The 16,683-nt window shown below is 48.7% G+C and overlaps 1 protein-coding gene and 1 pseudogene across 1 annotated transcript; one reads left to right on the forward strand and one right to left on the reverse strand.

Moving 5' to 3' along the window:
• Nucleotides 1-5,133: 5,133 nt before the first annotated feature.
• LOC133282440 (olfactory receptor 5J3-like) lies at nt 5,134-6,119 on the reverse strand (annotated as a pseudogene).
• A 6,655-nt stretch (nt 6,120-12,774) lies between these two features.
• On the forward strand, nt 12,775-13,269 carry LOC133282441 (olfactory receptor 5A2-like; the record flags this gene model as incomplete). Its single annotated transcript, XM_061478443.1, has 1 exon — nt 12,775-13,269. A coding segment is annotated over exon 1 (495 nt), but the record flags the coding sequence as incomplete, so codon positions are not given.
• Nucleotides 13,270-16,683: the final 3,414 nt, after the last annotated feature.

The raw sequence follows: 16,683 nt of genomic DNA on the forward strand, positions 1-16,683 counted from the left end.
GGTAAACCCATCTGGGCTGCTGCACTGTGGAAAGATATTGCTGCCAGGGCGCAGAACGTGGTGGTGAAGGTACGTCATGTAGATGCCCATGTACCCAAGAGTCGGGCCACTGAGGAACACCAGAACAACCAACAAGTGGATAAAGCGGCTAAGATTGAAGTGGCTCAGATGGACTTAGATTGGCAACATAAAGGTGAATTATTTTTGGCCCGGTGGGCCCATGACACTTCAGGCTGTCAGGGCAGAGATACAACATATAGATGGGCCCGTGATCGAGGGGTGGACTTAACAATGGACACTATTGCCCAGGTTATTCATGAGTGTGAAACATGTGCTGCAATTAAACAAGCCAAGCGGTTAAAGCCTCTTTGGTATGGAGGACGATGGTTGAAGTATAAATATGGGGAAGCCTGGCAGATTGACTATATCACACTGCCACCAACCCGCCAAGGCAAGCGCCATGTGCTTACCATGGTGGAAGCAACCACCGGGTGGCTGGAAACATACGCTGTGCCCCATGCCACTGACCAGAACACTATCCTGGGCCTTGAGAAACAGATTTTGTGGCGACACGGCACCCCAGAGAGAATTGAGTCAGACAGTGGGACTCATTTCCAGAATAACCTTATAGATATTTGGGCCAAAGAGCATGGCATTGAGTGGGTATATCACATCCCCTACCATGCACCAGCCTCTGGGAAAATCGAACGGTACAATGGGCTGTTAAAAACTACACTGAGAGCAATGGGTGGGGGTACTTCCAAGCACTGGGATACACACTTACCAAAGGCCACCTGGTTGGTCAACACCAGAGGATCTGCCAACAGGGCTGGCCCAGCCCAGTCAGAACTTTTACATATTGTAGAGGGGGACAAAGTTCCCGTGGTGCATATGAAGAATTTGCTGGGGAAGACAGTCTGAGTTATTCTTGCTTCAGGTAAAGGCAAACCCACACGTGGGATTGCTTTTGCTCAGGGACCTGGATATACTTGGTGGGTAATGCAGGAAGATGGGGAAGTCCGATGTATACCTCAAGGGGATTTGATTTTAGGGGAAAACAGCCAGTGAACTCAATTGTATGCTGTTGCCTGCTGTGTAATACTTTTATAGCCCATCAACTAGATGTCTCCAGGTCACCAGCGACTGGCCCTGACTTCCCTCCAGCCATCATCCCAACAGAGAATGAACTTGGAACATCATGGGCCGAATGGACTCGGCAGCATTATAGGGATTGGCCCATGCACTAAGAAAATGATTTTTTCCTCTTGGTCTGTATGTATATGGATGTATATATGTGGGAGAGCGATGGTGTATTGAAAATGTGGGATCTGAGCACGATGTGAATGGTATGGAATAAGGGGTGGATAATGTCCTGGGTTCAGCAGTAGCAGTCATGTTTTTCCTTTGTGGTAGCTGGTGCAGTGCTGTGTTTTGACTTCCAGCCTGGGAACAGTGTTGGTGAAGCCGATGTTGTCAGTTGTTGCTAAGTGATGTTTACCCTGACCAAGGACTTTGTGAGGCTCATGCTCTGCTAGGGAGGAGGGGAAGCTGTGAGGAAGCAGAGATGGGGTGCCTGCCCCGGGCTAGCCAGGGAGGTATTCCATACCACAGCACGTCATGTCCGGGGTGGGGAGTACCTGGGAGTTAACCCGGAAGGACACGGGCTTCTGGGTGGAACTCGTTTTCTTGGCCAGTGGTATCGTATTCTCTTCCCTTGTTATTTTCCCTTATCATTGTTGTAGTTGATCGTAGTGGTGGTGATTTGTGTTGTACATTGGTTGCTGGACTGTTCTTGTCTCAGCCCATAGGAGTTGCACCCTTTTGATCCTCCTCCCCATTCCTCTGGGAGCGGGGAAGGGGAGAGCCCCGGTGGGGGGGGGAGGGACTGCCCTCGATTGTTGTCAGCTCGGCACCACTCACTGGGAGTGAGTGAATAAGTTACCTGACTGGGTTTAAACCATGACAGATGGGCAAAGACAGAGCAAACTGTCCTGGGCCTGTCTACCTGGGTAGGTCTCTGCAGGAGAACTGGTCTTGGAGGTGTTGATGCAGCCAGAAGGAGTTTGGGGAGCAAATGGTTTTCTTCAAACAGCTTCAGGTGATTTTAAGCGTGGACTGAGTCTTTGATAATTCATCCAAATAAGTATCAGTTATTTAATAACAGGACTGAGACAGCACCATGGTGGTTTGTGTTTAAATTGGGCTAAATGAAAGTAGTTCCCACAAAAAGGAGGCTCAACCTTGAGGTAAGGCAGTGACCACTGTCTCCATTGCCTGGTTGATAATTGTTCATCCCAAGCGAGCTTGAAGATCTGAGGGAAGGACCAAAGGTTCAATACAGCTCTGGTATCCCCTGCAGTTCTGATACAGTTTTGGTGTCTATAGAATCCTAGAATCATAAAATAGTTAGGGTTGGAAAGGACCTTAAAATCATCCAGTTCCAACCCCCTGACATGGGCAGGGACACCTCACACTAAACTATGTCACCCAAGGCTCTGTCCAACCTGGCCTTGAACACCACCAGGGATGGAGCATTCACAACCTCCCTGGGCAACCCATTCCAGTGCCTCACCCCCCTCACATTAAAGAATTTCTTCCTTATATCTGATCTAAACTTCCCCTGTTTCAGTTTTAACCCGTTACCCTTCTCCTATCACTACAGTCCCTAATGAAGAGTCCCTACCCAGCATCCCTATAGACCCCCTTCAGATACTGGAAGACTGCTATGAGGTCTCCACACAGCCTTCTCTTCTCCAGTCTGAACAGCCCCAACTTTCTTAGCCTGTCTTCATACGGGAGGTGCTCCCGTCCCTGATGGCGCCAGGCTGAGAACACTGGGGCTGTTGAGCCTGGAGAAGAGAAGCTGCGTGGAGACCTCAGAGCAGCTTCCAGTGTCTGAAGGGGGCTACAAGGATGCAGGAGCGGGACTCTTCATCAGGGTCTGTAGGAAAAGAACAAGGGGTGATAGGTTCAAACTGAAACAGGGGGGATCCAGACTGGATGTAAGGAAGGAATTCTTCACTATGAGGGTGCTGAGGCGCTGGCACAGGGTTTCCAGAGAAGCTGTGGCTGCCCCATCCCTGCCAGTGTTCAAGGCCAGGTTGGACACAGGGGCTTGGAGCAAGCTGCTCCAGTGGAAGGTGTTGGGGTCGGAGCTGGATGAGCTTTAAGCTCCCTTCCAACACAAACCATTCTATGATTCCATGATTTTGCATAACTGAGGAGGGATGATTCTCATTAACACAATAAAGGAGCTCTTTGCTCCTTTCGGCTCCATTCTTTCATCCTCTGCACACAGGAATCCATCAGAGGAGGCTGAATGCAGAGCTGCCACTGTGTTTAGGGCATTGGGTGGTGGAAAACCCAGTTCCCCTCTCCTTGAGACATCAGGGAGTGCAGCCACAATAATTGCCATGGCCAGCATCACCTGGGTCCTTCTCACACACCCTCTGCCATAGGCTCAGGCTCTATTTAAGCTCAGTCCTGGCACTTGGCCCACTTCCAGGGCTGTGCTTTAACTGGGCTTGCTCCTGGTCTGTAACGACCATGAACCTGACTCTCAGTTTCCCCTGGGCTATAAGAGGAAGCTGCTGCTGTGCTCAGGCACACGGGGACTGTGCTCTGTTTTGTGGCCACTTTCAGCTCCCAGCTCGCCTTCCCATTGGGAATAACTGGTCCTGGCTTCTCCCTTGAGGCACCTTGCATCATGCAAACAGCACAAACAACTCTTATTGAGAGGCAAGATCCTCTGGTGTCCAAGCTAGGGACAAGGCAAGCTCTAATGGAAACTAAGTGTTATAAACATCTCCCCCTCCTTGTCTGTGTCTGTCTCTTAGGGAAAATGACCCCTGTTCAACTGGGTGCTCCAGATAGATTTTGTTGCACTCTACATCAGGCATCCAAATGCAAACTCCTACCTCTGAGGGGGAAAAAAGAAGTTAGAAGTCTAGGTATACCATACAGTGGGTATGCTTAGTCATATTTTACATGTCCAACTAACAGAAATGATGCTGGGAGTCTTTCTCTTTTATTTTTAGCTATGAAAAACACAACGTCAGGACTAACTTGGGTGCAGCCATGTACAAAGTACCATGAAGTAGCAGATGATCCCCCCTATCCTGCAATGCATCCAGGTCTCTATTTGCTACAGAAAGAGCTTATTGCTAAAGGTCTCTAACAGGTTGCAGTTGGTTATTTCTGCTTTGCAGAGCATGAAGTTCTGCAGCATTCCTCAGTGGTACCTTCTCAGTTAACAGGTTGTGTTGGGGAAGAGTTGGGGGGGAGGAAATATCACTTACAGCAGCCCCACAACAAGAAAATAGGGGAAAAAAACATACTTCTCCCTAAAGTCATTACATTCAATCACACTAAAATCCTTGGCAATAGGGGAAAATCCTACTCTCAGCTGCTACTTCTCCTAAACCAGATATGAGATGAAGGCCACAGCAAGGAGGTTAGAAATAGGTGGGCTTTAAGCTCCCTCCAACCCACACAGTTCTGAGACCTCTTTGGCTGAGCTGGATGTTTGCAGTGGTAGGAAGGAAGGTGCAGGATGACAGACACAGCTCTGCTGCCTCCAGCCTGGGATGTTCTGGTCACACAGAGATTTAGCATCTTCCCAATGCTCAATCACAGCACCTACCATGCTCATCCTCTGGCAGCTCAGTGGCTCTGCTTCTCCTCCCATTTCCTTACTTTGCACTGCACATCCTTCTGGAAGCAAATGGGATTTTATGCATTTCCTTGCATTAGCCCAAAGTAAAGTGATGTATTTTGGATGTACCTCCTCAAAACCCTTTATCCCTCCTTGAACTTGCCTCTGGATGAATCACTGCTTGAATCAGTGCAACTTCTAAAGCTAAACTGAAGAGGGAAATTCCTCATGGGCTTGTTTTTGCCACCTCCTATGATATCACATCTTTCCCCCCCCAAAAAAAAAACAAAACCCAAGAGATGACAAGAGAATATTTATCAGAGACCTATATTGAGGGGATGCTTAACATCACCGAGCCTCTGCAGATTTTAAAGCATGGTTAGGATGTGCTGTACCTGCTCCTGTAAAGACATTCAGTTCCTTCCTCCTCCAGACAGCTGACGCCAAATGAGTTAAAAAGGGAAAGAGGAGGAGTTCTATCAACCGACTGGGACCAGGTTGGTCAATGAGCAGCTCGCAATGAGGTTATTTGCTGTTGCTTTTCTAAGGGCATCTTTAACATCCTTGTTCCTCAAGCTGTAGATCAGATGGTTGAGCATAGGGACAAGGAGGGTGTAAAACACAGCGGTGACTTTCTCTGTCTCCAGGGAGTACTTGGAAGCTGATTGCATGTGGCTGAGCCCAGCAGGGACATAGAACAAGGTAACGGTCAGGAGGTGGGAGGCACAAGTAGAGAAGGCTTTGTGCCTTCCTTCAGCAGACCTAATCCTCAGGATGGACAAAAGGATGTATACATAGAAGGTGATGATGAGGACCAGCACAGATATGGAAATGCTCCCATGAAGAATTACAAGCAAAAGCTCATTGAGGTGGCTGTTGGAGCAAGAGAGCTTCAGCAAAGGGTTAGTGTCACAGAAGTAATGGTTGATGGTGTTTGGACCACAGAAAGGCAACAGCAGCAAGCAACAGGTTTGGATTAGGGAGTTCAAAATCCCCCCTCCCCCATGTATGATGCAGCCACCAGCTGAACATAGACCCCGTGGGGCATGGAAATCGTGTAGAGCAGTGGGTTGCAGATGGCTACATAGCGGTCATAAGATATCACAGCCAGCAAGAGCACCTCTGTGGTCACAAACATGAGGAAGAAGAAATGCTGCAGGAAGCAGGCAGGGTAAGAGATGGTTTTGTTTTCCACCAAGAAGGCAAGAAGCAGCTTTGGAGCAAAGACAGAGGAGTAGCAAAGATCAACAACAGAGAGATTGCAGAGGAAGAAGTACAAGGGGTGTGCAGCCGGGGGCTTGTCTTGATCAGTGCCATCAGCCCAAGGTTGCCCATGAGAGTGATGAGATAAATCATGAAGAAGATTACAGAGAGGAGTCTGCATCTTGGGCTCGCTTGTCAGGTCGAGGAGGATGAAGTGGGTCACTGCGGTGTGGTTGCCTTCAGCCCTGTTACTGTATTGCATGGCAGCATCCCTGCGGGAAGGAGGAAAGATGGAGTGAAATAGGGAAGAGCAATGCCATGTGGCTTGCATGTACTCTGTTAGGCTGGACACTAGAACAATAAAGATTTGATAGTTGAGGCAACATCTAACTGTGGTTCTTGGTGAATCTTCACAGGCAGAGAAACGCATCCAAAAGCCCTTCAGAAATCTCTTAATCATGAGGCTAAATCAGACCTTTTCTTTTAAAAACCCAAACCCAATCTTTGAAAACTGGAGAAGAAGTGAAGAACTTGCAAACTGGTCATCACATTTGATTAGGGAGGCAGAAAAAGGGACTGTGCATTCCATTTGCTCCATGAGAAAGACTAAACACATCTGAGTGTGATACCCCAGGAGCCCTGAATCCATCACCCCAGCTCTGATACAGCATTGCTGGATCCCCAGCTGCCCACAACAACTCATTGAGTGAGATACTCGAGTCTCAGGAGGTTTCCCTAGCAGACTGGGGCAGAGAGTCCTGTCCTAGACAGCAAAAATAGGCTGAGCTGGCACATTGCTGTCAGTAGAATCGTAGAACAGTTAAGGTTGGAAAGGACTTTAAGATCATCCAGTTCCAACCCCCCTGCCATGGGCAGAGACACCTCATACTAAACCGTGTCACCCAAGGCTCTGTCCAACCTGGCCTTGAACACTGCCAGGGATGGAGCATTCACAACCTCCCTGGGCAACCCATTCCAGTGCCTCACCACCCTTACAGTAAAGAACTTCTTCCTTAGATCCAACCTAAACTTCCCCTATTTAAGTTTTAACCCATTCCCCTCTGTCCTATCACTACTAGCAGTTTTGGTCAGGTTCCAGCACAGAGAGAACTATTCCCCTCAGTGTGGCAGATGAGTCTAACAGAGAGTCAGTGCACTTAACTTCTGTTATCTCCTCCAGCTCAGGTATTAAAAGGCTTTAAACTAGATGTGTTGGGGGAGGGGAGCATCATTCCATTCCAACACACCCAGTCAGTTGCCAGAACCTATAATAAATGCCTGGAGCAATGTAGAGATATCCCAGGCGCTCCAGCCAATGAGCCGGCTTCATTTGGAGCTCGGCTCAGATGCCTCTATACAAATGCCCGTAGCATGGGGAACAAACAAGAGGAATTAGAGATGCGGGCACGTCTACAGGGGTATGATATAATAGGCATCACAGAAACATGGTGGGATGGCTCCTATGACTGGAGTGTTGCGATAGAAGGTTACAGGCGCTTTGGGAAGGACAGGCCTGGCAGGCGGGGAGGGGGAGTTGCCCTTTATGTTAGGGATAGGCTAAAGAGTATGGAACTCTGTCTGGGGGCAGGTGAGCAGTCCACAGAGAGTTTGTGGGTCAGGGTTAAAGGGAATATAGCTCTGGGAGGCATTACTGTGGGGATCTGTTACAGACCGCCTGATCAAGGAGAACCTGTGGATGAAGCACTCTATAGACAGATAGGAAAAGCCTCATGCTCGCAGGCCCTTGTTCTTATGGGTGACTTCAACCACCCTGACATCTGTTGGAATGACGGTAAAGCCCACCACAAGCAATCCAGGAGGTTCCTCGATTGTGTAGAAGACAACTTCCTTCTGCAAGTAATAGAGGAGCCGACAAGGAAAGGTGCCATGCTTGACCTCATGCTCACCAACAGGGAAGGGCTTGTTGGAAATGTGACGCTCCAGGGCAGCCTTGGATGCAGCGATCATGAGATGCTTGAATTTGAGATCCTCAGGACAGTGAGAAGAGTGTGCAGCAAGCTCACTGCCCTGGACTTCAAAAGAGCAGACTTTGGCCTCTTCAGGAACCTGCTTCGGAAGGTTCCATGGGATCCAGCCCTAGAGGGCAGGGGGGCCCAATACTCTTGGTTGATATTCAAGGATCACCTGCTACAAGCTCAGGAGTGTTGAATCCCAACCAGAAGGAAGTGCAGCAGGAGGGCCAGGAGACCTCCTTGGATGGATACGGAGCTCCTGAGGAAAATTCAAATGAAATAAGAAGCTTATAATAGGTGGAAGCAAGGACAGGTGGCATGGGAAGAGTACAGGGATGTTGTCCGGGAAGCTAGGGACTAGGTTAGGAAAGCTAAGGGCCAGTTAGTATTAAACTTGGCTAGGGGTATTAAGGAAAACAGGAAGGGATTCTACAGGTACATAGCAAATAAAAAACAGACAAGGGAGAACGTAGGCTCCCTCAGGAAGCTCTCGGGAAAACTAGCGACACAGGACTTGGAGAAGGCTGAGGTTCTGAATGACTTCTTTGCCTCAGTCTTCACTGGCAAAGGCTCTGACTGCACCACCCAAGTCTCGGAAAGCAGATGCAGGGACTGTGAGAATGAAGACCTTGGGCCCAATGTAGGAGAGGAACTGGTTCGAGACCATCTTAAAAATCTGAACGTGCACGTGTCCATGGGTCCTGATGAGATGCATCCACGGGTCCTGAAGGAGCTGGTGAATGAAGTTGCGAAGCTGCTGGCCATCATATTTGAGAAATCATGGAAGTCAGGTGAAGTTTCAATGACTGGAAAAAGGGAAATATAACCCCCATTTTCAAGAAGGGGAAAATGGATGACCCGGGGAATTACAGAGCAGTCAGTCTCACCTCTGTGCCTGGCAAAATCTTGGAGCAGGTTCTCCACGAAGGCATGCTAAGGCACATGAAAATCAACAAGGTGCTTGGTGACAGCCAGCATGGCTTCACTAAGGGGAAATCCTGCCTGACCAATGTGGTGGCCTTCTATGATGGGGCTACAGAACTGATGGACAGGGGTAGAGCAGTTGATGGCATCTACCTGGACTTGTGCAAAGCGTTCGACACTGTCCCACAAGACATCCTTGTCTCTAAATTGGAGAGACATCAATTTGATGGATGGACCACTCGGTGGATAAAGAACTGGCTGGATGGCCGCACACAAAGAGTTGTGGTCAATGGCTCAATGTCCGGCTGGAGACCAGTAACGAGTGTTGTCCCTCAGGGATCGGTGTTGGGACCGGTCTTGTTCAACATCTTCGTTGCTGACATGGACAGTGGGATTGAGTGTGCCCTCAGCAAGTTTGTCGATGACACCAAGCTGTGTGGTTTGGTTGATATGCTGGAGGGAAGGAATGCCATCCAGAGGGACCTTGACACGCTTGTGAGGTGGGCTGATGGCAACCTCATGAGGTTTAACCATGCCAAGTGCAAGGTCCTACACCTGGGTCGGAGCAGTCCCAGGCACAGCTACAGGTTGGGCAGAGAAGAGATTCAGAGCAGCCCTGCAGAGAAGGACTTGGGGGTGTTGGCTGATGAGAAAATGAACATGAGCTGGCTTCATTGTGTGCTTGCAGCCGAGAAAGCCAACAGTATCCTGGGCTGCATCAGAAGGAGCGTGACCAGCAGGTCGAAGGAGGTGATCCTGCCCCTCTCCTCTGCTCTTGTGAGACCTCACCTGGAGTATTGTGTGCAGTTCTGGTGTCCTCAACATAAAAAGGACATGGAACTGTTGGAACAAGTCCAGAGGAGGGCACGAGGATGATCAGGGGACTGGAGCACCTCCTGTATGAAGACAGGCTGAGGAAGTTGGGGCTGTTCAGCCTGGAGAAGAGAAGCCTGTGTGGAGACCTCAAAGCAGCTTCCAGTATTTGAAGGGGGCCTATAGGGATGCTGTGGAGGGACTCTTCATTAGGGACTGTAATGATAGGACAAGGGCAACAGGTTAAACCTTAAAGAGGGGAAGTTTAGGTTGGATATACGGAAGAAATTCCTTCCTGTGAGGGTGGTGAGGCACTGGAATGGGTTGCCCAGGGAGACTGTGAATGCTCCATCCCTGGCAGTGTTTAAGGCCAGGTTGGACGAGGCCTTGGGTGATATGGTTTAGTGTGAGGTGTCCCTGTCCACGGCAGGGGCTTCGGAACTTGATGATCTTAAGGTCCTTTCCAACCCTAACGATTCTATGATTCTATGAACTGAGGGTAGGACCAAAGGGTTTGATACATCTCTGGTGTCCCCAACACAGGGAGGACTTGGAGCTGCTGGAGCAAGTCCAGAGGAGGCAACGAGGATGGTCAAGGGCTGGAGCTCCTCCCATATGGAGCCAGGCTGAGAACATTGGGTCTGCTCAGCCTGGAGAAGAGAAGCTGTGTGGAGACCTCAGAGAAGCTTCCAGTGTTTGACGGGGCCTACAGGAAACCTGAAGAAGGTCTTTGGCCAAGGGCCAGTAGGGACAGGCCAAGGGGAATGGCTTTAACCTCCCAGAGGGGAGACTGAGATGATCTCTTAGGCAGAAGCTCTTCCCTGTGAGGGTGCTGAGGCGCTGGCATAGGGTGCCCAGAGAAGCTGTGGCTGCCCCATCCCTGGCAGTGTTCAAGGCCAGGTTGGACACACGGGCTTGGAGCAAGCTACTCTAGTGGAAGGTGTCCATGCCCGTGGCAAGGGTTGGAACTGGATGACCTTTAAGCTCCCTTCCTACACAAAACAGGCTGTGATTCTAAGAAATAAAGCTCTGACAGTCTGTTGGTCAACAAAGCCCTTGTGCTAAATGGGGAGAAGTCATGTCTGAGCATCTGCTCTGCTGCAAATTTAAGTAGGGGTGTAAAGGGCCTGAGTGCTGTTAGGTGGGGGTTCTGGGGTCCTGCTTCCACCTGAACAGCCAGGGTGCTGCTGGCCTGGGTCCCCTGGAAAGGGCTCCCCAGGACCAGCACAAACCATCCACAGAGAGGATGCTTTGTTGTGCTTGTTTTCAGCTCCCTTCAATGCAATATTAGATGATCCCTGTGGAAGTAAAGGGCTTCTTCAGGGAAACACTGAAAGGAAGAGGTATGTGATAGATGGGGAAATACAAAGCAAACTGTCCTGGGCCTGTCTTCAGGGGTAGGTCTCTGCAGGAGAACTGGTCTTGGAGGTGCTGATGCAGCCAGAAGGAGTTTGGGGAGAGAAGAATTGAGAGGTTGTTTTGCTGATCAAGTCAAACTAATTATCCGATGGAGGAGGGTCCTTTGGGAGGACAGTTTGCACAACACAAGCCTCTGAGGTAATGCCTCCTGTGAGATAAAGCCCCTTCACCAGCCAGCCTGGAGCATCCTGCTCCCAAGCATCTCTCCTTCAACCCATTGCATGGACTCCAGGATGAGCTGCAGGCACTGCATCCACCACCACCTTCCTCTTTAACCAAGCAGGTACAAAAGGGTTTGATGGGTGGTGGGTCCAGTTTGACCCTGGTCATGCTGCCTCTCACATGCATGATGGCATGTTGAATTTCACTCTTCTTCAGGGACTGTAGCGATAGGGCAAGGGGTGATGGGTTTAAACTGAAACAGGAAAATTCAGTTTGGAGAAAAGGAAGAAGTGTTTTACTGTGAGGGTGCTGAGGCGCTGGCACAGGGTGCCCAGAGAAGCTGAGGCTGCCCCATCCCTGGCAGTGTTCAAGGGCAGGTTGGACACAGGGGCTTGGATCAAGCTGCTCTAGTGGAAGGAGTCCCTGCCCGTGGGAGGGTTTGGATCTGGGTGAGCTTTAAGGTCCCATCAACCCAAAGCATCCCATGATAACCCATGGTGTGAATAAAAGTGTCCTAGAATGCCTAGTAGGTTTGCTTCAAAAACACCAATATTCCTGACCCCATCTACAACTGATTTAGCGATATTTTAGCATGAGAATATCCAAGCTAAAGCCTTAAAATTTTCCTTTATATTTGGTGTATTTTGTATTTTAAACCCTTAGGTGGATATTTGGGTTGGTCGTAGGAAGCTCACTGCAATCACAGCAGAGCTCTGCTGGAGACAAGACCACTGCTTTCCCTTAACATTATTCAGGGTGAGGGTCCCTCAAAAGCAGATAAACTTAGAACCAAAAGCAAATTTCAAGTACATGGCTTTGTGTTGTGATGAAAACAATGCAGCACAAGTAAAGAAGCTACAGAAGAGCACTGATCCACTCTGAAAAATACAAAAAGGAGAAAAAAAATCCTTAAAATTCCCAGAAATCAGTGAAGAAAATACAAAATCTTTTCTGTTTTCCACATTCTGAGATGTATTTATTAGATTTTATTGTATTACACTTTGATAGACATGATGTTTCCCTGTGTATCATTAGGGAAGTGTATATCAATCATGGTGGAATTATTCTCTTTTAATTTCAGGTTTTGTAATTAGCTCCTTCACTTCTCTGACTTCAGATCTTGGGCTGCACACAGAAATACAGCATTACAAATGCACCATTTTCCATTGCATTTACTTTATGGATTATATTCCAACTAAACTTCCACATTATTTCTCTTCTAGGGGTGTATTTCACTGATTCTTTTCAATCCAAATCCATCAACTTGTTGAAATGACAGATACAGGAAACCTCACTGTTCTAAACAGCTTCATCCTCTTGGGTTTCTCTGATGCCCCAGAGCTACAAACCACCATCTTCACAGTCTTCTTATCCCTCTATGTTTTCATGGTGCTGGGGAACCTGACGATGATCCTGCTGATCAACACTGACCCCCACCTCCACATCCCCATGTACTTCTTCCTGACCCACTTATCCTGCATGGATTTTTGCCTTTCCTCCGCTATCATCCCAAAAGCTCTGGAGACCTTCCTGCTGGGGAGAAGCCACATCTCCTTTTGGGGTTGCTTTGCCCAGATGTATATTTTCCTCGCTCTGGCTATCTGTGAGAGCTTTCTCTATGGGGTAATGGCTTACGACAGATACACAGCTGTGTGCAAGCCCCTGCTCTACACCACTACCATGACCAGGGCGCGTTGCTATGGCATGATGGTGCTGGTGTACACCATCGGGTTCCTCACCTCCCTGGTGCACATCACGCTGGCAGGGAGGTTGTCCTTCTGTCAGGCCAGGAGCATCAACCACTTCTTCTGTGAGCTGCCCACCCTCCTGCAGCTCTCCTGCTCAGACACAAGCACAAATGAGGTCTTGCAGGTTTACAACAGTGTGTTTAATGCCATGGTCTCTCTCCTGATGATCCTGGTGTCCTACACCTACATCCTCCACACCGTCCTGCAGATCCCTTTGGCCACGAGGAGGCTGAAGGTCTTCTCTACCTGCACCTCCCACTTGGCTGCCATCACCATCTTCTATGCACCCGGGATCCTCACCTATGTCCAGCCTCATGAGGCATCCTCATGGGATCAGGCAAAGCTGGTGTCGCTGTTTTACTCCATCCTCACCCCAACCCTCAACCCCCTCATCTACAGCCTGAGGAACAAGGAGGTGAAGGCAGCTCTGAGGAGGCTGTGGGAGCGAAAGCTGCTGCCACATCTATGCAGGGTTTGAAAGCACATTTGGAGCTCTTCAGTACTGTGGAGGTAAGGAAGAAACAGGTGGTCATGGATTTGGTAATTACTGGCCATTATTTGTCATTATTGGTCCCTATTGGTCATTATTACAGTTAAGGAGATCACAAAGCAAGTGCAGGGTATGGAGAACCTGCACAACAAATGGTTCTCTTCAAAGAGCCTCAGGTGGTTTTAAGTGTGGCCTGAGAATTCAATATTTCATCCAAATAAGTATCAGCTCCTCAATAGCAGCCCTGAGACACCACCTTGTTTTTTTGTGTCTTTATTGTGCTAAATGAAAGTAGAGCCCACAAAAAGGAGGCTCAGACTTCACATAAGGCACTGACCACTGTCTCCATTGCCTGCTTGATAAGCATTTTCTCAATGATGAACTGCAGGAAGGTCAAGAGGATTTGATACAGCTCTGGCGTCTGCAACACAAGGAGGTCACGGAGCTGCTGAAGCAAGTACAGGGGAGGCAACGAGGATGGTCTGGGGCTGGAGCACCTCCCGTACGGAGCCAGGCTGATAATATTGGGTCTTTTCATCCTGGAGAAGAGAAGCTGTGTGGAGACCTCAGAGAAGCTTCCAGTACCTAAAGGGGCTACAAGAACCTGGGGAGGAGCTTTGGACAAGGGCCTGTAGGGACAGGCCAAGGAGAATGGCTTGAACCTGCCAGAAGGGAGACTGAGATGAGCTCTTAGGCAGAAGCTGTTCCCTGGGAGGGTGCTGAGGTGCTGGCACAGGGTGCCCAGAGAAGCTGTGGCTGCCCCATCCCTGGCAGTGTTCAAGGCCAGGTTGGACACAGGGCTTGGAGCAAGCTGCTCTAGCGGAAGGTGTCCCTGCCCGTTGGAGGGGGATTGGATCTGGACGAGCTTTAAAGACCCTTCCAACACAAACCAGGCTGGGATTCTGTGAAATAAATCTCTGACAGTCTGTTGGTCAACAAAGCCCTTGTGCTAAATAAGGACAAGTCATATCTGAGCCTCTGCTCTGCTGTGAATTTAAGCAGGGGTACAAAGAGCCTTAGTGCTGGTGGGAGAGAGGATTTGGGGTCTTCCTCACCCCTGAACAGCCAAGGTGCTGCTGGCCTGGGTCCCCTGATGAAGCTGATGGAGCAAGTGCAATAACCAGCTGACTGTATCTGGGACTTCAAGCTGCATTATTCCCCCTGCACAAGCGCACCCAGGTATTCTTAGTGGCTTTTTTTGCCTTCATGTAGTTCTTTTCAATAATCTTTGAATTACATATTTTTCTTGTTTCCAAAATTGATTGAGAGTTATTTCTCCCTCTGTTATATTGATCTTCCCACGTCTCAAGCCTTGGTTTTAGCCCAGTACCCCATGGGTAAGAAAGACATTCAAAACCACTCAGAAATCCTGTTCTACACTCCTGCAGTGCATCTCCTGGACTGTCAGTCTGGTGCCTTCCAGCAGAAAAAAAGATTGACATTGAAAACCGGGTTTAAACCCAGGCACACAGTCTCTCTCCCACACACATACGCACCGCACTCCCCCCCCCCCTTGCCCTCCCCCTGCTCTCAGAGGGATGGGGAAGAAAATCAGAAGAATGGAACTCCCACTGGTTGAGATAAGAATGGTTTAGTAACTAATGTATAACACAAAACACCACCAATAATAATAAAGGAAATAACAAGGGAAGAGAATACAAAACCTCATCACCCACTGACTGATAACTCCTCCATCCCCCCAGCCCAACCATGCACCAACTAGTACCTCGTCCAACCCTGCAATCCCAGCCCTTCCAGGTAACTCTCAGTTACATCCTGGGCATGACGTGCTGTGGTATGGAATACCTCTTTGGTCAGTTTGGGTCAGGTGTCCTGTCTCTGCTTCCTCCCGGCTTCCCCTCCTCCCTAGCAGAGCATGAGACTCACAGTCCTTGGTCAGTCTAAACATGTGAGCAGTAACTAAAAACGTCAGTGCTGTCAGTGCTGTTCCCAGGCCGAAAGAACTCACAGGTAAGAGTGAGGAATTTTATTGGAGGTGAGGGACAAGGTCACGAATCTTGCAAGGAAAACAAACATTTATCAGTGACAAAACCTGTAACTGAATAAAGCTGATTGGTGTTTCCTGTGAGGAAAAGAGGCCTGGTATAATTGAAGGTAATCTCTTCCCACAGGCTGGTGACTGTGAAGTGAAATGAAGTTTGAGGTTCCTTTCCTTTTAGTTTCTTTCCAAGGAAGATGTGATTTGTGGTGTGTATTTCTCATTCAATACTGTCATTGACTCATGTGCAAGAATTGTGGATGAACCTATATAAAATGATGAGGATCAGTGGAAAATCCCATTGTTTTAGTGTCCCAAAGTCTCTCACTTAAGATGAACTTGGTGTACTAGGTGATACAACTCTTTTATGTTGCCATCTGCTGAGCAATCTCCTCTCACACTTGACCAGAGCTGCCTTCACCTCCTTGTTCCTCGGGCTGTAGATGAATGGGTTGAGCATGGAGGTGAGCAAAGCGTAGAAGATGGAGGCCACCTTTTCCAGGCTCCTGTGGCTAGATGGAGGTTGTAGGTACATGAAGAATGATGTCCCCAAAAATAAGGCAACAGCTGTCAAATGGGAAGCACAGGTGTGGAAGGCTCTGGCCCTGCTCTGTGCTGGGCACACCCTCAGCACGGTGCGGATGATAGAGATGTAGGAGAGCAAAATGACCACGCTCATGACCACGTTGGTGGTGGGAAAGGCAAAGATGACCATCTCGCTATTGTATTTATTAGGGCAGAGGAGTTTAAGCACAGGTACGATGTCACAGAAGAAACGGTCAATGTGTTTGGGTCCACAGAAGGAACCTCCAAACAGGCACCATGTATAGATGATGGCACTGAGGAAGGCAAATAGGTAGGACGATACTACCAGCTGCCAGCAGACGCGGCTGGAGATGATGGTCACATAATGCAGGGGCTGGCAGATAGCAACGTGCCGGTCATAGGCCATCATGGCCAGGAGATGACACTCAATAGTAGCAAAGAAAGCAAAGGTGAGGAACTGCATCATGCAGCCAGTGAAAGAAAAATTCACATTTGGACCATATCTAACCTCAATCAATAACCATTGTAACTGCTACTTTTTAGAATATTCTACTACATTTTCTAACCCAAATTATGTATACTTTATTTTTTTCAGTTGAGGTATTTAGAAATGAACAGCAAGAGCATTGAAGCAACAGGTGGCATTTATTTTTTCGAAGATGTGACACTTAAAAATGTGGATTTAATTTAATACTTGTTAGCGGCGAGGAGAAGCAAGACACACCAACCCAATATGGGTGATAAGCAAGCTT

The sequence above is a fragment of the Pezoporus flaviventris genome, unplaced genomic scaffold (genome assembly GCF_033815535.1).
Source record: "Pezoporus flaviventris isolate CSIRO_AGI_PZ_B2104156 unplaced genomic scaffold, CSIRO_AGI_Pfla_v1 ptg000123l, whole genome shotgun sequence".
Classification (NCBI taxonomy): domain Eukaryota; kingdom Metazoa; phylum Chordata; class Aves; order Psittaciformes; family Psittacidae; genus Pezoporus; species Pezoporus flaviventris.